At 46.6% G+C, this 24,968-nt stretch overlaps 2 protein-coding genes across 4 annotated transcripts in view; both read left to right on the forward strand.

The window, feature by feature from the left end:
* Window positions 1–5,086: 5,086 nt before the first annotated feature.
* Vhl (von Hippel-Lindau tumor suppressor) lies at window positions 5,087–13,338 on the forward strand. The gene is made up of 3 exons (XM_021637655.2): window positions 5,087–5,473; window positions 9,149–9,271; window positions 11,061–13,338. Exons 1-3 carry the CDS (start codon window positions 5,236–5,238, stop codon window positions 11,255–11,257), a joined length of 558 nt encoding a protein of 185 aa, XP_021493330.1. The 5' UTR covers window positions 5,087–5,235; the 3' UTR covers window positions 11,258–13,338.
* Window positions 13,339–19,797: 6,459 nt separating this feature from the next.
* Irak2 (interleukin 1 receptor associated kinase 2) overlaps window positions 19,798–24,968 on the forward strand; it is a 56,237-nt gene continuing 51,066 nt past the window's right edge. For 2 of the 3 annotated variants that reach the window (XM_021637648.2, XM_021637649.2), the window contains exon 1: window positions 19,798–19,956. In XM_021637648.2, the coding sequence (XP_021493323.1) occupies window positions 19,863–19,956 (94 nt within the window). In that variant the 5' untranslated portion in view covers window positions 19,798–19,862. The remainder of the gene's footprint in view (window positions 19,957–24,968) is intronic. The other variant, XM_060383943.1, reaches the window with a different exon arrangement.

Consider the following 24,968-nt stretch of genomic DNA (forward strand, 5'->3'; position numbering starts at 1 on the left):
CCATGACCCTTTAATACAGTTTGTGTTGTGTCCACCTCAGCCATAAAATTATTTTTGTTGCTGTCTCACAACTGTAAATCTACTACTGCTATGAACCATGATGTATATGAAGATGTGCAGGATACCAGGGGACTCAGCCGTTGAGACACTGAGTTAAGATCTGGTTCCTGGTGGTCATTGTGTTGGCTTTGGTCTCCTGCAAGTCAGAATGCTGGGATATTCCCAGGATGCAAGCTCCCCTGCTGGCTGACAGAAGGACCCCATCCTTTTCCTTTTCCCAGCATGTGAGACTTCTTGGAGAAACTGCAGTTCTTTGGAGCCCCTTGCTCAAAGGGAAGGAACATTGTAAGTTGCAATCAAAACCGGCAGCCTAAAAATCTATATAAAGGAACTGGGAAGATGGATCTGTTGGTAAGGTACGTGGCATGCTGTACACAGACCTGAGTTGGATCCCTAGAACTCACATAAAACCCAGACAAGGTGGAGTCCTATAATCCCAGTGCTGAGGAGGCACAGGCAGGAGGAGGATGCCTGGGGCTTGCTACCTGCCAGTCTCGCTGAATCACAGCTCCAGGTTCAGTGAGAGACCACAAAACAAATAAATAAATAAATGGTATAAAACAGGAAGATAACTAAGGTCTACTTCTGGACTGCACCACTCACATACACAGATATGAAGTATTCAAACCTCAATCCTAAAAAAAAAAAAAAAAGCCAGATGAGGCGCACAACTGTAATCCCAGCACTCTGGGAAGCAGAGGTAGGCAGGAGTTTGAGGTCAGCCTGGTCTACAAAGCCAAGTCCAGGACAGCCAACTCTGCACAAAGAAAACAAACCAAACAAACAAACAAAAAAAACTTGGGTCCTATTCTGATCACAGCCATTTTTCCTAAGGGATACTGAACCAGTGTCTTTATTTAAAAATAGTACTTTATAATGGAGACCCCTGATGTCCTCATGGGGTAAGTTCTTTCAGTATTACTGAGCTCATTGTAGAGTGCCTTTTACAGCCACTCAAATTAATTTTCTGCATTTCCTTCTGGATAAAGGAACACTTCTGAAGCTATGTTAGTTACCTGGTGCTCTGCAGTTGGCCTAATAGCCAGTGGTTCCTGCCCTGTGTAGGGACTGTACCAAAGATAAGTAGGAGGGCAAGATGATGGTCTTCATGGGCAAGAAAAGCTCCCAGTGAGATTGTAGGTGAATGTTCATTGTTTGACCTTACAGATCCAGGTATGTTTATGTATTGGTGATAATGTTGAATCAGTACCATGTTGTTTCATCCTAAGGTCCTGGTTGCAAAGAGCAGTTGGTAACATTGGTTGTAGGTAATTAATGAATCTGGTCTCTTAAAACAGTAACTTCCTCCCCTTACTTGGTGCTTTGAGGTATCCAGGTACTTCTCCAGGTAACCTTAACATGTGTAGGAAATTGGATTAAGTTGTTTTGTTTTGAGACAGGGTCACACTATAGTTCTGGCTAGCCTGGCGTGTGCTCTGTAGAGCAGGCTGGCCTCAAACTTGAGATGCTAGGATTAAAAGCGTGTGCCACCCTGCCCAGCCTGGATTGAGTTAAGTGAAGCACTACAGCGGAGTTGCCCACACCACCTTTCCTCAGCAAACCAGAATACTTCCTAAAGAAAGACAATGCTGACTTTTCCCGCTTTCTAACATGAGAGATGAGGAAAACTTTAAAAACTTAAAGGTGTGTGGGGAGCCCTGCAAGAGTCACAGAAGACAGGAAAAAGAACCGTGAGAGGCAAGAAGGAAAACTCAGTTCATCCCGACTTAAGTAAAGGCGAGTTCAAACTTCCAGATAGTCTGATACCAGGTAGCTTATTGTAAGTGTATTTAAACACAGTATAATTCAGGGTAAAGCTTCCTGGTGTAATGCAATCTTTGGTGCACACAGAGGCACAATTACATCGAAACTAGAGGTAAATTACATGTGACCATGAAGATGGGGTTTATAGTTTCAGGGCCTAGGATCTGATAGCATAGAGATGAGCAGGTTATAAGGTACATGTAGCATCTCTCCTAACGATGGGCTGTCTTCACTAAAAGCTGATGACAAAGGTCTAGGAAAGGAAAGTCTGGGATAAACATTCTGGGGGATTTGGGTAAGGTCTGGCTGTAGAGATTGCGAAGGTCACTAGGTCATTACCAACATGCACTCCCAGCTTTCTGAGTAGGAAACGGGTATTTATTTCCTTTTTTGAGGAGACACCCAGGCATGGTCAACATTCCTGGTTTCTCCAATGTTTATCTGTTCACACAAGGACCATGTGCCCTGTGTGTGTGTGCGTGCGCACGTGTGGACACATGTGCATGTGCAGGTGCCTACAGAGACCAGAAAAGTGTCAGAACCCCGAGAGCTGAAATTCCAGGCAGGTGTGAATCACCTGATGTTTTACAGCCATCTCTTCCTCTGATAGAGCAGTTTTAACTATTGTCAACTGCTGAGCTATCTCTCTAGTCCTTATTTTTATTCTTTAATTTTTATTTTACCACTTTATATATGTTTTGCTGTTGGGTATGTATGTGTGCCACCTGCATGCCTGAGTTCCATATGGTGTGTGAGGCCCTACGGGTGCTGGGAATCAAGCTAGAGTCTTCTGCAAGAGCAGCTAGTGTTCTTAACTGAGAAGCCAGATCTCCAGCCCTGTTTTTATTTTTTTATTTTTTGTTTTTTTTTTTGAATCATGTATGTTTGTGTCTGGGGGAGGTGTCCGTGCATGTGTTTGTGGAAGACAGAAGAGGGCATTAGATCCTCCAGCCATGGAGTGACAGGCAGTTGTGAGCCACCTGATTTGGCTGCTGGGAAATGAACTAGAGTCCTCAGAGCAGCACACACTCTTAACCACGAAGCTGTTTCTCCAGCCCATAATAATGCATTTTCAACTGCCCAAGCCTCCAGAAATGTGAGCAATAAGTTTGTATTGCCCCTGATGATTTCCCAGTCAATGTTATTTTAATACCGGAGCTTAAATGGACTCCAGACACCCTGCTTGATTTCTTTTTCCTGGCCCATCTAGTCACCTTCCACATTCTTTGTTATGTCCAACCTCCCATTGCTCCATTTTGTCCTGTGTGCTTTCTTTTTTTTTTTTTTTCAAAGATTTATTTATTATTTATACAACATCCTACCTGCACACTAGATCTTACTATAGATGGTTGTGAGCCACCATGTGGTTGCTGGGAATTGAACTCAGGACCTCTGGAAGAACAGTGAGTGTTCTTAACCTCTGAGCCATCTCTCCAGCCCCTCCTGTGTGCTTTCACACTAGCCTTTTACATTGTTTTTTGTTGTTGTTGTTTGTTTTGGGTTTTGTTTTTTTTTCTAGACAGTGTTTCTCTGTGTAGCCCTGGCTGTCCTGGACTTGCTTTGTAGATCAGGCTGGCCTGCCTTTCACATTCTTGATGCATAGGGTTTATAATAATAGCGTGGTATTTGTTCAGTAGGTATGTGCTGGGCTGAGAAGACTTAATCCACACCTTTATGATGCTAACACTTAAACAAAATGCTCATGGGGCTAGGCAGTGCAGCTCAGAGGCAGGCTGCTTGCCTGTCATACATAAAGCTCTGGGTTGATTTCTCAATATTGAATATAAAGAACCTACCTTAAAAATGAGGAATTAACAACTCAGAGAATATTGAGGCTGGTGAGCTGACTCAGTGGTTCAGAGCCCTGGCTCTTACAGGTGACCCAGGTTGTATTCCCAGTGCCCACACAGGCAGCTCACAACCACTCGTGACTCCACCTCCGGGAGACCCAACTTCCTCTTCTATTGTTCACCAGCACCTTGATGAACTTGATACACGTGTGCACACACCTTTTTTTTTTTTTTAAAGCTCATCTGAAGCTGCAGTTGGACTAAGAGCCAGGTAGGATTCCAACTGGGGCACTTGTGGTCTATTAATAAGCACTCAGGTGATTTGGGGGAAATGTTGAATTTCAGCCACCTTTGGGTTAGTGAGTCTTTAGACAGTAGATACGATTCAGTACCGTGGATAGAACCAGGAATAGTGGCACATACCTAAAATGCAAGCTCTTGGGAGGCCAAGGCAGGAGGAATGTCACTAATTTGAGGCCAGCCTGGGTTATATATTGAGCTTCAAGGCAATGGGAGCTATGCAGTTAGTCTATGTCTATAAAGAGAAAAATGTTTTAAAATTTTATTCACTTTTGAAAGGAAACAAAAACTGGTAATACTGTTTTCTGGGAATATAGATAGGAAATGAGAGAAAGTTTTACTTTTGTACTCTGCTAGACATTTTAAGATTTGCAGTCAAAAATAGAGACAAACTCATCAATGAGAAAAATGTTAAATAATAGCATAGGCCAGGCAGTGCCTCATGGTGCCAGGTGGTGCTTGCCTTTAATCCCAGCACTTGGGAGGTAGAGGTAGGCAAGTCTTAATTTGAGGTCAGACTGGTCTACAGAGTGAGTGAGTTTCAAGAATGCCAGGGTTACACAGAGAAACCCTGTCTCGAAAACAAACAAACACACAAACAAGCAAACGAAAGCACAGATGGAAGGGAAATGGTGATTTTTTATTTGAGACAGGGTTTCTCTGTGTAGCCTTGGCTGTCCTGGACTCACTTTGTAGACCAGGCAAACCTTGAGTTCCAGGACAGCCAGGGCTAAACCAGTGAAACCCTGTCTCGAAAAACTAAAAAAAAAAGTCCATGTTTGGTGGCTCATGTTTGTAATCCCGGCACTCTGGAGGCAAAGGCAGGAGGATCACTCTAAGTTCGAAGCCGGTTTGGTCTGTACACCGAATTCCAGACCAGCCAAGGCTATAAAGGGAAACCCTGTCACACACGAAAAAACCGAATACTTTTAGTCACTGTTCTAAGAGGCAGGGAAATCTTTGAGCCCAAAACAAGCTGGATCATAGTGAGTTCCAGAGCCACACAGTGAAAAACCTACCTTTAAGAAAAAGAAGCAAACCGAAAAAGTACAAAGTCCCAAAACCCACTTTAGGAAGTGGAATTTATAGTGACAACCACGGCCTCTGCCGTGACCCCACCCCCTCCTTAGCCCCGCCCAGCACTACCGGTCCCCGCTCCGTGCAGCCCCGCCCCCGGCTTGAGGGCTCCGGGCGGCCATTTCCGGGTTTCAAGCGGGACGGAGCGCGTCTGGAGGCCAAGCCCCTGTCTCGGAGCGTGTAAGCCCGCACGCACGCGCCGCCCACGTCCAGCTTGTGAATCCGGACGCCAGCGGTTCCACTAATGCCCCGGAAGGCAGCTAGTCTAGAGGAGGCTGCTGGGGAGCCGGGCCCTGAGGAGATGGAGGCTGGGCGGCCCCGGCCTGTGTTGCGCTCGGTGAACTCGCGCGAGCCCTCTCAGGTCATCTTCTGCAACCGCAGCCCGCGCGTCGTGCTGCCCTTGTGGCTCAACTTCGACGGCGAGCCTCAGCCCTACCCGACGCTGCTACCGGGCACCGGCCGCCGCATCCACAGCTACCGAGGTACGAGCCGCGCGCTAGGCCTCGGCTGCCTTAACAGGCCCGGCGCGTTCTCGCCAACCCCCGGCACTTCGTCCCTATGCACCGATGCTTTCGGATGCAGTGTACCCGGTTCCCGAGCAGGTTCAGCATCCGAAGCCTGACCTCGCGGTGACAACCCGGAGGGGTGCAGACAAATGCATGCACAGATACCGGGCGCTGTCATAATTGCTGCGATAGGCACCAGGCTCAGAGGGTTGTGAAAGCTTTGGCAGAGTCGGGATGCGTCCAGTTAAGGAGCACGCCTCCCAGAAGAAAGGGTGTAGAGTAAGAGTCAGCCGAGGAAGCTGACAGGTGTAGCTTGGGGGACCGGCTGTCCCGATTGAAGCCTTGGCCAAAATCAAATGAGTATGTGATAACTGGTTGAACTTGTGATCCTCCTGCCTACACCACTGAGTGCGGGGATTTCAGCTTTGTACCGAACCTGACTATGTGAGTTTATTAACTGTAGAACTATCAGTGGAGAAAGGTTCTATCGAGGTCCAGCTTAGATGGCTGTGAAAAGCAGTCGAAGCTGTTCTCTTGGGTAAAATCCCAGGACTGAGGAGACTGAAGCGAGAGGACTGCTCCAGGCTTTTTTTGTTTGCTTGCCAAATAGTGGGAGAAAAAGTTCAGGATGTGATTTTAGCCCTAGACCGTTGGGGCTATTTGACAGTGCCGTATTTATGTAATTGAAAAACATACAGACTCGGGAGCCAAAACAGGAGGATTTCAGTGAGCTCTAGGCCAGCTGGGGTATGCAGCAATACTGTGTCTGAAACAAACAAAAAGACAGCTGAGTGGAATTTGTAGATTGGGCTGGCCTCTCCTAGAGATCCGACTTCCCCTGCCTCAAGGCCTTTGTCACCAAGCCCAGCTCATACTGCTCTTTGGTTCCCAGCACCCTTGTCAGGCAGCTCACAAGTTCCTTGGAACTCTAGCTCCAGGGATCCTAGGTCCTAAATGCCCGCACTCACTTGGAAAAAGAAGACATAGTTTTGTTTAAGCAAGGTGGCAGCTTGCATAGGAATAGCTCACAGAGGCTCACATATTTGAATTCACTACTTGGAAGGATTAGTAGGTGTGGCCTTGTTGGAGTGGGCTTTGAGGTTTCAGAAGCCCAAACCAGGTCCAGAATCTCTCTTGCCTGCTTCCTGTGGATCTGGACATAGAGAACACTCGGTCACTTCTCCAGTCCTGCCTGGGTGCCGCCTTGCTGCCCATCATGCTGATAATGGACTAAATCTCTTAAACTGTAAGCCAGCCCCAATTAAATGCTTCCTTTTATAAGAGTTGCCTTGAAGAATTGTGTCTCTTCACAGCAGTAGAACATTGACTAAGGCACAAACAAACAAAAAGACTGGGGCAGTCCTCCTGCCTCAGCCTCCTGAGTCCCAGGGTTAGACATGTGAATTGGTTCATTTACTTCTCATAACCATCCACTGAGGATCTTAATGAAACTTTTCTCCTGACGTGGTACATTTAATGGGCTCATTTGACAGGCATGGTGCTACAAATTTGCAGTAACTTGGAGAAAAGGATAGAGGCAGAATGATCAGAAGTTCAAGCCAGTCCGGGCTACATGATACTCTGACTTAGTAAAACAATAAGACGAAATACACTAATGCTTTGCAAAATATTATTGTTTTTTTTTTTCTTTTGACATAGAAAGGAGATGTTTGGAGATGTAGCATTTCTTTTTCAGTGCTGGTGATGGAATCCAGGGCTTTGCACACGCTAGGCAAGCATTCTGTCAAGCCCTGTCTCAGTCTTTTTTCCCCTATTGTATGGTGTTTTGCTTGAGGGTATATCTGTACCACATGTATGAAGAACCTATGAGCAGTGGCACACTCCTATAATCCCAGCACTATGGAAGTTCGAGGCCAGCCTGATCTACAGAGTGAGTTCCAGGACAGCCAAGGCTCTTCAGGGAAACCCTGTCTTGAAAAACTAAAAGGAAAAAAAAAAAAAAAAGAAGAACCTATGGAGGCCAGACAAGGGGCTGTAATCCCTATTGTTATAAACGGTTGTTAGGTACCATGTGGGTGCTGGGACTCAAACCTGGGTGCTCTATAAGGACAAGTGTTCTTAACTGCTGAGTCATCATTTCTCTAGCCCTGCTTATATTTTTGTTTGTTTGTTTGTGGCAGGGCCTCATCATGTAGCAGTCTGGGTTTTTGTTTATTTGTGTGGGTTTTTATTGTTCTTGTTTTGTTTTGTTAGAGACAGTTTCTCTGTGCAGCCCTGCCTGTCCTGTAACTCACTCTGTAAGCCAGGTTGTCCTCAAACTCAGAGATCCGCCTACCTCTTCCTCCTAAGTGCTGGGAAGAACACAACAGGAATAAAAAAATTTTTGTCTTCTATTTTACATAGAAACTTGTTTTAATTTTATATTCTGCAAGATTTATCTGTGTCTGATTTTTAATTTTTTTGGTAGAAGTGTTGGTGACTGCTAGAAATTGAACTGAGGACTTCACTCAGGCTAGGCAAACATACTACCACTGTGTAATATTTCTAGTCCTGTGCCTACTTTTATGTAAAGAGAATTAAAATAGGCATGATGATACATGCCTATAATGCCAGTGTGTATGAGGTTGAGGCAGTAGGATTACCATGTGTTTGAGATTACCATGTGTTTGAGCCCAGCCTGAACTACATAGGGAGACCCTGTCCTAAAGAAGTTTTATCAGTTTTGAGCTGGGCTTCTAGTTAGAACTGTGGTACTTGTTGGCAGGTGGGAGGGGTGCAGTCCCCAGCGTCACAGAACGCCACTAGTCTTAAGGTAAGTTTGTGTGCCATGAGGATTGCAGTAGTTGAGGTAGTTTTCCTCTGAAACAGACTTACCCCGGAGGCTTGTCTCCTTTCCTTGGTTAAAGCTGTCCCCTCTTTTTAAAAATGAAGCTATGGGGCTGGAGAGATGGCTCAGTGGTTAAGAGCACTATCTGCTCTTCCAGAGGTCCTGAGTTCAATTCCCAGCAACCACATGGTGGCTCACAACCATCTATAATGGGATCTGATGTCCTCTCCTGTCATGAAGGCATACGCACAAATAGAGTGCTCATATGTATAAATAAATAAATCTTTAAAAATGAAGGTATAATCTTTCAGGCACAGAGGTCTCCGGGCCATGAGAATTTTTCTAAGTGACGTTGGAGATGAGAACTTTTCTGTCACCCCACAAGGATCCTTTTTGCCCCTTCTCACTCAATCCCTTCCCTCTGAGAGTCAAGCTCTCGTTCACCTTTTACACTGTATATTAGTTTGCCTGTTCTCATCCATGAGTCCTTCTATGACCTCTTAATGTCAACATGCTGGTTTGTGCACCTCCTGGGCTGGGGACCCAGTGGCCTTTTACAGCTTGCAATATGGTGAGATTGCCAGCACTTACTTGACCTAGATGTGCCTTCCCTCCATAGTTGCAGAGCCTTTGGCATGTTCTGCTTTCTGTCTTGCTTTCAGCATGCCATTTTCCTTCAGCCCTGCTTTCTCATGAGCAAGGGGTCCTTTGTGAGGAGCGCTGTCATTATGCTCCCCTCTTGGAAGGCTCTGTTATAACACTACGCAGAGTAAGAGGCAAGCATTTCATGTGGCTTGGGGTAATAAACAGGTGCCTTACCCATACCTACGTGGCTTCTTAACATTTTCTGCTTGCATTGACAGGTCACCTTTGGCTCTTCAGGGATGCGGGGACCCATGACGGACTTCTGGTTAACCAGACAGAACTGTTTGTGCCCTCCCTCAATGTTGATGGACAGCCTATTTTTGCCAACATCACATTGCCAGGTTGATAGTCAATCTTTACATTTTTCTTTTTCTTTTCTCTGGGATTAAGGCCTGAGTCACCACACTGGCCCAGTCTTGATAGGGGTGAACATTGTAATGAGTGTTAGCCTCTATTATAGATGAAATGGAAGTATCCATTTCTCTGTCCTGTGTTGAATAAAGATGTTGTGTCTCAAAAGCACTTTTGGCTCCAAAGAAGTTGGCAAAATCAAGGCATCTCCTATAGGACTGTGGCTACCCTTTGGTTCCTTGGTCTTGTAACAGCCTGGTGCCCTGGAATCCCAGAGCAAAGGCTAGTAAGACAGCATGAAGCTGAGCCTGGTGGCTCAGTCCTGTGATCCCAGGGACTCAGGAGGCTGGGGCAGGAGGGTCACAAGTGAAAGACTATAGACTACAAAAAAAAATTAAAGCCAATTTGAGCAACTTTCTGAGACCTGTCTCAGGGCAAAAACCAAACAAAAATAAAGATGTGTGTAATCAGAAAAGAGCATTGAGTTAAATTTTGTCTTATATGGCATTGAGTTCCCTGGTGACCTCATCGTTTGGGCGTTTTGTTTTGTTTTTGAGAGAGAGGATCTTATGTTTCCCAGGCTGACCTCAGACTCATTATGTAGCTGAGGATGACCCTGATGCTCTAATCTTTCTTCTGGAATGACAGGCATATACCATCATGGTGCTGTGTAGTGCTGGGGATCACACGTAGAGATCTGTGCCGCCTTCTAGCTGAGCTAGATCTTGATTCAGTGTGAGTGTGCTTGTGCAGGTGCATCTTACATTTGGGTTTAAAGGGCAGAGGTCAACCTCACATGTTAATGAGACAGGTACTTTCAGTGGCTCACTGATTAGACTGGGGGCCCTGGCCAGTGAACCCTAGGAATCCTCCTCCTTGCCTCCTCAGCACTGGGATTCTAAGAATGAGTCACTATTCCTGGCTTTTAACATGAGTTTTGGATCCAACTCAGGTTCTCATGTCTGCAGAGTAAGCACTTTACCAACTGAGCCATCTTCCCAGTCTTCCCCCACCTCTTTTCTTTCTTTTTTTTTTTTTCTCCTGAGATAACATCTCACTATGTAGCCACAGCTGTCCTGGTACTTACTTACAAAGGTCTGCCCCCTGAGTGCTAGGATTAAATGTTTGTGCTTGGTCTGTTTTGGTTTATTGAGAAAGACTTTCTCTGTAGCCTTGGCAGAACGGGAACTCTATGTGTAGACCAAACTTCCAACATTTTTCCTGTCTCTGTCTCCTAAGTACTAGGATTAAAGGCTTATACCATTGTGCCTTTTATACTTTATTATATTTTACTGTTTGGTTTATTTTATTTTTTTGCTTGGATTATTTTATTTTATTTGGGACAAGGTCTTACTTTGTTGCCCTGGTTTGCCTGGAACTTCCTTATGTAGGGCCTCAGCCTCCGGAGTGCCCAGCTCCCCGTGAGTTCAAATAGCAGTGTTACCCACTATCCAGGCGCATGATGTTTTGGCTATCTGCTGCCATGTGATACTCTCTCCCAAACAGACATTGCTGAGCTTCCTTAAGACTTAGCCCCTGACTTACCAGGGTCCCTTCACATTTGATCAGTTTTAAAAAGCCCAGACCACTGTCATGAGCCAGTTGTGAGCACAGTGAGGCCTATTGAAGTGACGTTCTGATGTGTGCTCCCCATTTTAGTTTTCCCTAAAGTGAGAGTCACAAGGTAAATGTAGTTATTGGTGGTGGTGGTGGTGTCTGGCTCATCATGTGACCTCATCATGAGTCTGCCGCTGAGGACTTGGTTTTTTACCCTTGCAGTGTATACTCTGAAAGAGCGGTGCCTTCAGGTTGTGCGAAGCCTGGTCAAGCCTGAGAACTACAGGAGGCTGGACATTGTCAGATCGCTCTATGAAGATTTGGAAGACCACCCAAATGTGCGGAAGGACATACAGCGGCTGACCCAAGAGCACCTTGAAAATCAGCACCTGGGAGAGGAGCCTGAAGGAGTCCATTGAGTTTGGTGGTCCTGAGTTTCAGCCTTGATGGTTCTGAGTCTTGACCTGCACATAGGGCAGGTCACTTTCTTTCAGTTTTAAAATGTTTCACTCTCAGAGTAAAATACACTCCATGTGTAAAAGAAAGTCTAACTAATGTCACTGGGCTTCGTGGTGCCTAAGGGTAAACACCGAATCTGCCCTTTCTAGAAGCATTCATCAGATGAAGGTTTTCATTTTTGCTTCCTGGTAAGGCTGGAAGGTCACTGTAAGGATGTTTGTGTAAGCTCTTCAGTGGGGGTTACAGTGGGTCCTTTAATTTGGAGAATGCAGCAGCATTTGAACAGGGAGCACCCACCTCCTGCTTTGGGAAAGCTGAGAAGGCCCAAGGCTGGGACGGACATCTTGTAGAGCCCAGTGCCTAATGTGTCAGGAGGCTTCAGTCTCTAACGTTGGATGGACAAACCATCCGGTGTTGGTGGAAGAGCTTGGAGAGTCTGCCTCTTTGAGGAAAGCCTTAAGTGTACAAGTAAAGGGACAGCTTAGCAGCCTGTGTTTAGAAAGAAGTTTTTCTGATTGTCCACATCTCGGCACTTTCTTTTCACTTTTTTGTTTGTTTTTCATTTTATTTTAATGTTGAGACTGTTTCCTGTAGCCCGGGCCAGCCTCGGTCACTCAGTAGATGATGCTAGCCTGATCCTTTTGTGTCCCCAGCCCCAGTGTTGGGAGCACAGATGTGTAGCACAGCCTGCCCTGCTCTTTTCTCATTTTGAGACAAGATCTCATACTGTAGCCCTGCCTGGCCTCAAACTGGAGTCAGTCCTGCCTCCTGATCCGTTCTGGCAGGACTCTTTTTAGCTGAGAGGGGTTTGCATACTCACTCTCCCCAGTGTTTTTGTAATTTGACATCTACACAGGCAGTAGAAAAGAGTCATCCTTGTGTTCAGTTCTGGTTTTAAAGAGCTTCTGTCTTCGAGGAAGCTGTTGACAGGAGTGGGAATTTCTGTTCCTTTCTGTCAGTCCCTGGCATTCCAGTGGGCTCTGCATTTCCTTTTGGCAGGCCCTGGTTACTCTTTGACTGGGGGTGAGGTGTTGACGCCACTCAGCCACACACTACAAACAGTGCGTCACAGAGCAGTCCAGAACATGTAGTAGTTTTCTAGATGGTCACAGCCTGTCTTACATATTCAAATATTCATATTTATTACTTCTGTCAGACATTTTGTAAAACATAGTTGTTTGTTTGCTTTAATTCCCCTATTAGAAAAATATTAGAATAAGCACACCAGAAAAGACAGTCAACTAAAAGGAAAAGGAAAGGTTATTCATGCAAGCACTGTGACTGGGTGTTTTCTTTGTGGGGTGTATTGTGATTGGTTGAAGAAGTTCACAGTAGGGTATGTACAATTTTGTATCCTGATTATTTCATTGAACTTCAAACTTCATTCTCTCTCTCTCTCTCTCTTTTTTTGAGACAGGGTTTCTTTTGATTGTCCTGGAATGTCTTTGTAGACCAGGCTGGCCTCAAACTCAGAGATCTGCCTGCCTCTGCCTCGCAAGGGCTAGGATGAAAGGTGTGCTCCAGCATGCCTGGTCTTCATCTAACTTCCTAACCTAACTTCCCGCGTTACTGCGGGCGCTGTGTGAACACCAGTGTGCTGCCCTCCTCTTTGACCGTTGGAGGCATTTGTCGACATCCTGGGCTCCTTGAGTGCACTCTGCTCCAAGATGGGTAAAATGAGGGAGCGAAACACTGCCGCTTCCCAGTGCCCTGCCAGTGTCATTCCTTAGTCTGCAACATTCCAGGAGTGAGTGGCCACGTGGCAGCTCATAGGGTGCCTGTGTGAGTGAGGGAGGTCTGAGGTGCTGAAGTATTGAACATTGGTTTTCTCTTTTTAAACCTGACTCTGTCTCAGAAAGATCTTATGTTTATCTTTAAACTGGAAATTTGAATACTGTTCTCTGCGACGTCTAAAAAGTGACTGTGACGGGAGTCACGTGTCACCTGGCTATCCTGGAAATGTTCTGCCGACTTTGTTTTCTACTTTGAGTTTTCTGAAAAGGCTTCCCTTTAGTACAATAAAAGGTGCTAAGTGAAGGAAGCATGTGTGTCGTGTTACTTTTAACAGGGCTTTTCCTCTGGGAGTTGAAATGTTTTGCTCAGTGGTGTGGGGGTGGGGCAAGAAACAAGGCCTCAGTTTCATTTTCCAGTCTCTCTTTCCAGCCTTAGATTTTTTTTAAGTTTAAAATTGTTTCTTCTAGCTTTTTTTTCTTATAAAAATTAATTATCTATAAAAGCATTTAAACACTGAAGAAAATGGTGACGTATTCGGGTAGCTGCGGAGCGTACTCTTGTGCCCCCAGACCTCTGGAAGTTGGAGGCATTTGGATCAGAAGGTGGGGGTCATCCTCCATTCCACAGCAAATTCTGGGCTATAGAGACCCTGTGTGAGAGAAGCAGCTGGGCTGTGGAGATGGCTCAACAGGTAAGAGCACTTACAAGTGAGATGGGTCACAGCTCTTTGTAACTAGCTTCGGGGCGTCTGATGCCTCTGGCCTCCACGGCCATCTGCACCGTCTGCAGTATTCTGCACACCCTGCATGCACACGCACACATCATCTTTTTTGTTTTAATTTTTTTATTGATTCTTTGCTAATTTCACATCATGCACCGCAATTCCACTCATCTCTTCGTATCCTCCCTTTGACCTTTCAACCTTTTCCCCTTTTACAAAACAAGAAAGCCATCTCCTGGTGGAAGCTGCAGGGTGTCACAGTGTGTCCCACAGCACACGCTTTTGTCCACACTTCTCTACTTGCAAATATTCATTGCAATGAGTCATTGGTCTGGTTTAAGGCCTCTGGCTTCTGCTCCACTATCAAAACTGTATCCTCCCCAGGACTCCTCTCAGATATCCTGTCGTTGCACTGTCTGCAGCTTTGGATCTGCAGGACTGGCCCCTTCACCTGCTCTAGCAGTTAGGTCATAGATGGGGCTGATGTTGGGGCAGGCCAACTTAGAACCCTGGGTCTGGGCCTGTGTGTAGCTGAGCTGGTCAGCCTGCCAGTTCTCCTCCACCTCCAGGTTGAGCTCTCCAGCATGGCCTGGCTTCCTCACTCAGTGCCACAGCCAGCAAGGGGCAGGATCAGCTCTCCCGCCCTTGTGCCCTCAGGGACAGCTAACCTGCGGCCATGCCACCAGAGCCAGCTCTACTGTGCTGCCCAGGCAAGGTTCAGGGCTGGCTCTGAGTGCTGCAGCTGGCACTGCAGCAGGGGCTGGACCGGCTCTCCTGAGTGGGGAGTGCACCTCTCTCCCTCACCCACACCACACCACGGCAGATGAGTCGTGAGTTCAGTTACGTGCTCTAGCCCTTGGGGCCAGCTCATTTGACCCATGCCACCAGGGGCAGCTCTATTGTGCTGCCCAGGTGTGGTATAGGATGCTGAGTGCCGCAGCCTGTGAGGTGTGGGGTAGCTCTGCCCAGCCCTTGGACATCACCGTGGTGCCAGGACCAGGGACATTGCATGGCCTTTGATGGTAATATGAGCTACTGACCTCCACACAGACACCTGCTGCTGCATGGTCACAGACCCAGACATTGGCCCTCAGCGACAGCATGGGCGGGGTCTTCACCATGGCCTCAGGTGGCATGACAGGTTATTTACATCAGGCTGTGCCTCTCCACCCTCGAGTCTCCAGTTCCACCTCCTTTCATAGTTCTCAAACCCTTCTGCCTGGTCTACAGAGCAAGTTCTAGGTCAGCCAACCAGGGCTACTCAACAACAAAACAAAAAAAACTTAACAACAACAACAAAAAAAAACAAAAGGGTTCACATTGAGAACAGATTTTTAACCTGTGAAACAAAAAAGTAAGGTAGTTAACACTGACTGACAAAACAGGCAGAGAGCACTGAGCTTGGGATCAGGACACTAGAGAGACATGAAATAGTGTGTCTCAGTGGGAGAGCACTTGTTATATCAGAGGGCCTGGGTTTGATCCTCAGCAACACTGCCCCTCTCAACACACACACACACCCTTTTAGCACCTCAGTCTAGTTTAGACTAGTTTTAGACAGGCTGGTCCCTGGCCTGTCTAAAACTCCAGTATTGCCCCTGAACTCCTGGCCTCGATCACTTGCCTGCCTCTGCCCTGACCTTACCACACACAGTGAATAGTTCACTGGGAGATATGCTGACTAGTTTGTAAGTCAACTTGACGCAAAGGTAAGGTCATCTGGGGAAAAAAATCTTAATTGAGAAAATGCCTGCATAGGATTAGTTTTCAGGACTTTTATTTTGTTTTGTTTTTTTGGTTGACGATTGATGTGAGAGGACCAGGCCCACTGTGGACAGTGCCAGCCCTGGGCTGCTCGTCCTTGGTACTGTAATAAAGCAGGCTGAGCACAACCGGTGAGCAGCTGCCCCTCCAGAGCTTCTGTTTCAGTTCCTGCCTTCAGGTTCCTGTTCTGTTTGAGTTCCTGCCCTGACTTCCCTTTAGGGGTGGATTTTGATGTGGAACTGTAAGTGGAAATAAACCTTTTCCTCCCTGGGTTACACAGCAGAGAAAAATTAGATAAGGTTTAAGGTGGTGATCAGAAAAGACTGACCAATAGCACCCGAGTGATAAGGAAGGCCTGGGAGGCTGGAGGGATGGCTCAGTGGTTAAGAGCACTGTCTGCTCTTCCAAAGGACCCATGTTCAATGTTCAGCACCCACATGGAGCTCACAATTGTCCGCAAGCCCAATTCCAAGGGATCTGACACCTTCACACTAATGCACATTAAAAACAAAACAAAACAAAACAAAACAAAACAAAACAAAAAAACCCTGAAGCCAGTTTCTAAATTAGAAACAGAGCCTCAGCAACTTCCAGGTGCCTGCCCTTATTAAGTGGAGGGCAGGTAACTCCCAAGTATGGAAAGTGAACAGGCCTGGGAGCTGACGCCACAGATGTTACTAATAGCAGCTTAGGTTACTCAGGCCCAGGAAAGCCGTGGGGGCGCAGTATGGTAACTGTGGGTGTCTGGATAAAGGAATACATCTCAGCAGTAGCTTACCCGGAAGGGATTGGCCTTCTTTAGTTGTAACACGGTGCTGGCTTTCAACTGTTTAACTCTGAACTTGCTTTGGAGCCCAGGCTGGCCTGGACCTTGTAATTTTCCTGTCTCAGCCGCTTGAGTATTGGAGTTACACGTGTGCTCCATTAGATCCATGAATGACTCAAAGGAGCTGTTTGCAGATCTGTTGGCCTTGGACTCCTGGGCTCAGGTTCTTTGGCCTTGGCTGTGGAGTCAGTAGCTGATGGTGGATGCCCAGCTAGAAATGGCTGACATCAGAGGGCTCTGTGGTTTAGAGCCCTTGATGAGCTTGCAGATGACCCATGTTTGAGTCCCAGCACCCACACAGCAGCTCACAGCCGTCCATAACTGCCTGTAACTTCAGCTCCAGGGAATCTAATGCTCTCTTCAGCTCTCCATGGGCACCAGGCATTGGAGGAGTGCATAGACATATATACAGGCAAAACATTTGTATGCACAACATAAATTAAAACTTTAAAAAATTACATTCATTTAGTTGAGCATGATGGCACATGCCTTTAATCTCTGTGTCTTCAAGACCAGCTTGGTCTATTTAATTAATATATAATTAATTGATTACAGGATATATAATCAATTTCAGGGCAGCCTGGAAACTGTGTCTAAATAAATAAGAAATGTTATATTTATTTATTTGTGTGTGTATGCATCTGGGGACGGGGAGGAACATGCATGCCTGTGCCATGGTGTGCGTGAGGTCAGAGGACAACTTTTGGGAGGTGCTTTTCTTCCACCATGTTGGTTCTGGGTATGGAACTGCAGTTATCAGCAGTCACCTTCACCTGCTGGGCTATATCCCTGGTTCTTGAAGGTGGTTTTAAGAGTGGTTTTTGTTACATTTGTGTGTGTGTGTGTGTGTGTGTGTGTGTGTGTGTGAAAGTGAGGGGGGGGACATGTAGAGTCAGACAACTTTTGGGAGTTAACTCGCTCTTTCTTGACAAGGATTGAGCTCAGATTGTCAGGCAGTTTTCTCTGCCAAACTACATGGGCCACCACTGTTAAAAGAGAAGTCACGCAGGATTCTCTTGTGTGAGTATTGGTGGGTGGTTCCTAAGGTTTGAGCCCAAGGTCTTGCTCATGCTAGGCAAGTGCTAACTTGGCTATGGGCTGCAGCCTTATCCCTATTTTACCTCGTTCTGAGACAGGATCTTACTGAGTTTCCTAGGTGGCTTGAAACTTTCAATCCTCCTGTCTCAGCCTTCTAGGTACCTGGGACTACAGGTGTGTTCCATCATGCTAGGCCTGGAGTGCATGTCTGTCAAGCCCAATTTTTATTCTTTTCAGCTTTGAACAGACAATGCCCAGTGTTTTGAGTTTTGGGTTAACCTTTAAAAATACCAGGGTTTCATTTTTGTTCCATTTGTTGTTTTTGGTTTTTCAAGACAGGGTTTCTCTGTGTGCCCTGGCTGTCCTGGAACTCCCTCTGTAGACTAGGCTGTGTCTTGAACTCAGAGATACACCTGCCCCTGCTTCATGAGTTCTGGGATTAAAGGCATTGTTTTTTTGTTTTTTTGTTTTTTTGTTTTTTTTTCTGTGTAGCCTTGGCTGTCCTGGACTAGTTTTATAGACCAGGCTAGGCTCTAACTCACAGAGATCTGCCTGCCTCCACTTCCCTGAGTGCTGGGATTACAGACATGTGCCACCATGCCCGGTTTGTTTTGCCTTTTTAAAGACTGGTGAACTGTGAATCTGTGATCAAAAGCCACAAGCATACTGGTCCATAAACTTTTGTTTTTGTTTTGTTTTTCAAGACAGGGTTGCTCTGTATAGCTCTGGCTGTCCTGAAACTCATCCTGTAGACCAGGCTGCCCTCATAGAGATCCACCTGCCTCTGCTTCCCAAATGTTGGGATTAAAGGTGTGTGCCACCACCGCCTGGCCATAAACGTTTACTTATTTGGGAAAGTAAACAAGTTTCGTGCTGAGCAATCAGTGAATAGGATCCAAGGGCACCATGCTTGACAGACTGGAGAGTCCCCAGTGGCATTATCTTCCTGGAGGGTAGTGGGTAAGATCCATCACATGTTAGATGGGCTCACTGTTACTCCACAAAATCTAGTTTCCGGAGCTTAGGAAGACAAGCAGAGCAATAGAATGCTTGCTTAGTGAGCCTTGCTGGGCTTGATCCCCAGCAAGGCAGAGAAATAAAATTCAAAACTATGAACTAAAGATTGGAGTGGTGGCACATGACTTTCATCACAGCATTCAGGAGGCAGAGGCAAGCGGAGCTCTGTGAGTTCGAGGCCAGCCTGGTTGACAGACTGAGTACCATGACAGCCAGAGCTACACAGAGACACCCTATCTCGAAAAGCGAATTAAATGAATTTAAAATGTGCTTTTTGTTTGTTTTCAAGACAGCCACCGCCACCCAGCTAAGATGAACATCTTTAAGTGTTTTTATTTATTTTGTGTGTACGAGAGTTTCGACTACATATATGTCTGTGCACCATGTGCAAAAGCCTGGTCGCCAAGGATGTCAGAAGAGGGCATCAGATCCCTTGCAAATGGAGATAGGGTTAATTGTGAGCTTCAGTGTAGGTGCTAGAAATGGCCTTTTCAGTGCTCTATCTATGTGTACACCTTCACACCAGAAGAGGACACCAGATCTCATTACAGATGGTTGTGAACCGGTTGCTGGGAATTGAATTCAGGACCTCTAGAAGAGCAGACAGGGCCCTTAACCACTGAGCCTCTTCTCCAGCCCCACCTCTCTAAACATGAACTTTTTATTGGCATGAAAACTATTCATTATTACTTTTATTTTATATTTGGTTTTTCAAGACAGGGGTTCTCTGTGTAGCCCTGGCTGTCCTGGACCTCACTCTGTAGACCAGGCTGGCCTTGAACTCAGAGATCCCCCTGCCTCTTCCTCCTTGAGTCAGTGCTGGGATTAAAGGTGTTCCTCACCACTGTCTGCTTTATTTTTCGATTAAAAAATTGAAAATAAAAAAGCCAAAGGGTCTCACTTTGCAGTCTAGTTGGCCTGCCCTGGAACTCACTGTGTGTAACCACACTGGCATCGAACTTTTGACAATCCTCCAGCCTCAGCCACCTGAGAACTGAGGTTACTGGTGTATGACCATACCCCTAGGACACTTCTAAATTGGTTAGCACATTGGGTCATTCATTCCTTCTTCCCACACAGAAGGCAAAATTTCTGGGTTTCCTCCGCTTAAGTTTCGCCAATACCTGTTAGGTGAATGAAATCCAGATGGCCATGGAATTCGAGTCAGCCAGGCTCAGGGAGTGCCTTGGAACTCTGGGTTAAGGTAGTGGGCCTCTCCCTTGCTTGGTTCACTCCTGGCTCTGGGCCGGTGGCGTGCGCTACTGAATTGCAACCACGGGGTGGCGCTGGCTTGCCCTCTCTCCGCCATGGGCTGTGTGGGGCGTGCTGCCGCGCTTGCCCGCTCGGGGGCGCTCGCTCGCTTGCCCAATGCGGCCCCGGGCAGCACCGCCCCTCGCTAGGAAAGCCACTGCCCTTTGCCACCGACTCAGTCTCACCGGCGCTTTGCCACCGGCGCCGTCAAGCCATGGCTTGCTACATCTACCAGCTGCCGTCCTGGGTGCTGGACGACCTGTGCCGCAACATCGACACGCTCAGCGAATGGGACTGGATGCAGTTCGGTGAGTGTGCCACCGCCAACCGCGATCAGATCCGCGCCCACCCTCGTTACCCGAAGCTGGGGGACCGCTACTGCTTTGCCTTATTTTCCAGACCGACCTGAGGCTGCTTGTGAACTTGCTCGTAGCCTGGCTAAGTGGGAGGGTGGGTGCGATTCGAACCCAGGCTCCTGGTTGACTCTCACTGTGGCCGCTTGGAGTGTTCTTTTGGCCTGTTTTGTGTCTTGATTGTGGAGCTGAAGTGTCTAAGGACAGACTGCCTGCCCAAGCTCTGTTCCAGTCTCTCTCATCACTTTGCAGACTGTGGTATCTGGGGACGATACGAACTTCCCTGAAACTTGGCTTAATTTGTAAACTGTAGGTTACAATTATAGATTCTTTACACAGTTATGAGAATGAAAGTAGTGTCCCTTCCCTACCTTAGTGTCACCATTCTGTGGCTTAGTTTCCACTCTTTCTTATTATTTTGAGACAGGGTCATACTGTGTAGCCCTGGCTGTCCTGGAACTTACTATGTAGACCAGGTTGGCCTGAAACTTACAGAAATTCACTTGCCTCTGCCTCCCAAATGCTGGGATTAAAGGCGTGGGTCACTTTTATTTGTTTGTTTGTTGCATCGAGGGAACTGATCCTAGGGCCGTGTGCTTGCCAAGCAATCAATCGCAGTACCACTGAGTCATATCTCAGGTGAGGTGTTTTGGTCTTTTGGGACATAGTTTCCTCATGTAGCCCAGGTTGTCTGGGAACTTGTCATCCTCCTGTCTCTGCCTGCTAGGTGTAAGATGATAGATTTGAACCATAGTGCCTGGAGCTTGTTTTGTAGTCAATGATACCCTCGAACTGATCCTCCCACTTCTACTTTGAAGTGCTGGGATGGAACCCAGGAAAGCTCTACAGCAAGCCAGCAGCTGCCACGCCCCCATTCTTGTAGGTAACATGCTAACAGTTGTCATTCGTGGTTTAACTGCTGTCATTTAATTTCTTTCTTTCCTTTTTTTTTTCCCCAAGTCTGTGTTTCTCTGTGCAGCCCTGGCTGTCCTCAGACTCACTCTTTGACCAGGCTGGCCTCAAAATCAGAATTCACCTGCCTCTGCCTCCCAAGGTCTGGGGTCAGAGAGGTGCACCACCACCACCTGGCAATAATTTGTGTGTGTGTAAATTTTATTTTATTATATTTTTGTGGTGCTAGGAACTGAACCCAAGGCCTTGCACGTGGCAGGCAAGCATTCTTCCACTGAGCTATATAATTTCTTAAATGAAGTATTTATGTATGTATATGTTCTGTTGTTGTTATTATTTTCTTTTATTTTCTTTCCTTTTTTTTAAGGCAGGGTCTCATGTAGCCCAGGCTGGCCTAGAACTCATTGCCTAGCTAAGAATGATTTTGAATTCCTGGTCTTCCTACCAATACCTCTCGAGTGTTGGGATTATGGGCATGTGTCATCCACCACGTCTGACTTCAGTAATATATTTTTTAATTCAATGTTTACATTACTGGAGGCTGGCAAGATTGCTCAGTGGGTAAAAGCACTTGATATCAAGCCTGTAGATGTAAGTTCAATCCCTGGTACCCATGTAAAGGTGGAAGGAGAGAACTAACTCCACAAGTTGTCCAGTGATCCTACACATGAACCAATGGCATGTGCACCGCACAGATCATGCATAAATACACAGTAAAACTTTGTTTTAACTTTTTGTCAGTTGTGGTGTGACACACACCTACAATGCCACTCTGGAGAAGTAGAGGCAGGAGGATCAGGGGTTCAAGGTCAGGTGCAGATGAGCAGGGAGTTTGAAGGCAGCTGGGCTATGTGCGGCCTTGTCATAAAGTAAAACACAAGCAACAACAGAACAAAACCAGCACTCTCCAATTTTTTACATATAGCGCTTATTAAAAAGAGCATATAATATATAGGTATGCTTGACAGTAATAGGGTGGACGTGTGTGTTGCCCCTCCAGTTTGAACATACACTATGCATGTTAGGGTCAGGGTATACCTCAGTGGTAGAACCTGGGTTCCACTCCTAGCCTTGCAAAGAAAAAAGGAAACAAGAAAAAAAAAATCGTAAGTATTTTAAGGTAGTGGTCCTCAACCGGGGATTTTGGTTTTTGGTTTTTGTTTTTCTGTAAGTGGCAGTTGCCAACGTCCAGAGACGTTTCTAGTTGATAGACCTTGGTAGATGCGGTGAGTGAACACCAACCAGGACTACTGCAGAACAGAGCCTCAGCACAGAGCACAGCTGCTCCTATGAGTCAGCAGTGTTGGCGTTCAGGGGTCTTTTAACCCAGGAAGAAAGCAAGTTGGTGTGTGAAGAAAAATACCATAGAGGTCAAGAGGGGAGAGATGAGCCCAGGGATGAGTTCTCCACAGGGATGAGCATTTGTAGCTCCTGGGAGCCAGTCTGGACCTTAATACCTGTGGCTGCTCCTGTTTGCTAGCTTGTGACCTCTACAGTGCTCAGGACTGTGCCTTCTGGCCTCTTTCCTAAATGCATTTTAGTGCCAGAACATATTTCCACCATCTTGTCATTCTTGACCACCAGTTATAAATGACGGACAGCCTTCCTTCCTTCCTCTTAAAACATATCCTAGGCATTTAACCTTGATAGGCATTTTTTTTTCCTTAGCTGTCTATTGTGTAGCTCACACTGGCCTCCTCCTGCCTCAGCATTTCTGAAGCTGGGATTACACATATCTGGCAATGAACTCTTAGGATATATTTTGTTTGTTTGTGCTTTTGTTTATTTTTTGAGATAGGGCTTTTCTTCGTAGCCTTGGCTGTCCTGGGCTCACTTTGTAGACCAGGCTGGCCTTGAACTCACGTGCCTCTGTCTGTCTCTGCTGGGATTACAGATGAGTGCTGCTGCACCTGGCTAGGATATTTTCTTGAGTCTTGAGTGCATTTTCATTCTGCGTCACTACTAGAGAACTTGGGGGCTGGTGTTGGTTGCATCTGAGCTGGAGGGGAGTGGCTGTCTTTTGTGCCCTCCGACTTCCTGTCCCCTCTTTGCAGGCTGTGCCCTGGGGGGTGCCTGTGGCAGTGTAGGTTACACTGGATGACCTACACTGACTTGGAATCTTTCCTGGGCTGTGACCAGCTGTGTGGGTGTATAGGGTGGGGAGGAGGATGCTCTTTAATTTTTTTTTTCCATTTCAGCTCAGCCCTGAACTGCCCTGAATAGCTGGATACCTTCTGTTCCTAGAATATTAGTGATGGAGGCACACTTATGACTTTTTGAAAAAAAAAAAAAAAAAAAAAAAAGAAAATAAAAGAAGCCTGGGCCAGGTGTTGGTGGCACACACCTTTAATCCAGCACTCCGGAGGCAGAGGCAGGCTGAATTTTGTGAGTTCCAGGCCAGCCTAAACTACAGAGAGGGTTCCAGAAAAAAAGGGGGGGGGGAGATACAATTTATGATGTTGAAGTGTGTCTCAGTGGTAGAGTGTGTGCTTACCGTACCTCTGGGTTCAGCTATGGAATAAAATAACAAAAAGGAGGAGGAAGGGAGGTGGGGAAGGAAGATGAAGGGAAGTAGGAGGGAAAAGGCAGGGATGGGTTATGGGGTGTAAGAAAAAGCCTATTATAGTGGCACAGATGTGTAATCCAAGCGCTTAAGAAGTAGAGGTAGAAAGATCAGAACTGAGTTCCAGTCTAGCCTGGGCTGCTTCTGTCTCAAAAAGCCAAGAACCAAGCAATCTGCTGAGCAAGCAAATGATAAACAAACCAATCCATTATTAACCATGCACACATTTAGAGAGCGCCTCAGTGATTTTAGTACATCCACAGAGCTATGGTTCCATTTTTATTACTTCTGAATGGAACCCTGCACTCTCCTCACCCCTCTGCCCTAGCCTCTAGGAATTTCCTGTTGTAGCATTTTATGTGAGTGAGACCATCCAGTATGCGTCACTCTTTACAAGTGACTTCATTATTTAGCAAGTCCTTTTCCTTTTTATTAATTTATTTTTCATGTATATTTGATGTTTGACCTACATATATGTCTGTGTGAGGATGTCGGATCCACTGGAATTTGAGTTGTGAGTTGACGGTTGTGAGTTGCCATGTGGGTGCTGGGAATTGAACCTGGGCCTCAGAAGAGCAGATATTCTTAACTGCTGAGCCTTCTCTCCAGCTGGTTTTTTTAGACAGGGTTTCTCAGTGTGATCCTGATGACCTGGAACTCACTCTGTAGACCAGGCTGATGTCCCTGCCTCTGCTCCTGAGTGCTGGCACCAACAGCCTGCGTCATCACCCAGCTGTCCCAGTTTCCTAATACTCCAGTGTATGTTTGTCCCCATTGTGCTTTTCCATTTTCCCATTGATAGACATTTGGGCTCTTCCCATTCTTGGGAGGTCATGACAACACTGCAGGCCATTTGTGTTCCGGTGTCAGTGTGGACACGTGTGTTCCTGTCCCTTGCGTGTGCACCTAGGCATGGCGGAGGGTTCGGAGCACGCTCTGCACTGCACCATTATAGGGCCACACTGCCAGTTTGTTTTCCAGAGAGGGTGCCCTGCCTCACACGTCCACCATCCATACAGGAGGGCCGCTATTTCTCTGTCTTGTCAAAGCCTGGCCTTGTCCCTCTTTTTTGGCTCTTACTTATTGGCCATTTGCACACCGTTTTCTGGGAACTGCTCTGAGTTTGCGAGTCCTGGAGATGGCAGAGTCACCCACAGTCCTCTGAGGCTTCGCTGTGATTGAGGATCTGAAGGACATTCCTTGGCTGGCCCGCCAGCTCTGGCCCTCTTACCTCCTTTGCTCCTGTACCCCACCTCACTCACTCTCCCTGCCTCAGCCTCACCGGTCTCCTTTGGACTCCGGGTCTTTGCATCTGCCGTTCCCTCTGCCTGAGATGCTCTTCCTCCTGCCTGGCTTTGCAGTCTGAACTACTTTCCTTTTGTTGCTGTAACAAATAACTACCCACTGAGTGTCAGCCTCAGGCAGCACAGACTTCTGACCTCCCACAGTGGGAGGCCATTCCCTTGGCCTCTGCTTTCTCCCTCCATCTTCA

This window comes from Meriones unguiculatus, chromosome 5 (genome assembly GCF_030254825.1).
Source record: "Meriones unguiculatus strain TT.TT164.6M chromosome 5, Bangor_MerUng_6.1, whole genome shotgun sequence".
NCBI classification, from domain to species: Eukaryota; Metazoa; Chordata; class Mammalia; order Rodentia; family Muridae; genus Meriones; species Meriones unguiculatus.

Excerpts from the sequence above, each read along its gene's own strand:
- Vhl (XM_021637655.2), top strand. The coding sequence starts at position 5,236 with ATGCCCCGGAAGGCAGCTAGTCTAGAGGAGGCTGCTGGGGAGCCGGGC. Across the intron at positions 5,474-9,148 it reads CCGCATCCACAGCTACCGAG|GTCACCTTTGGCTCTTCAGG; the intron begins GTACGAGCCGCG and ends TTGCATTGACAG. Across the intron at positions 9,272-11,060 it reads TGCCAACATCACATTGCCAG|TGTATACTCTGAAAGAGCGG; the intron begins GTTGATAGTCAA and ends TTACCCTTGCAG.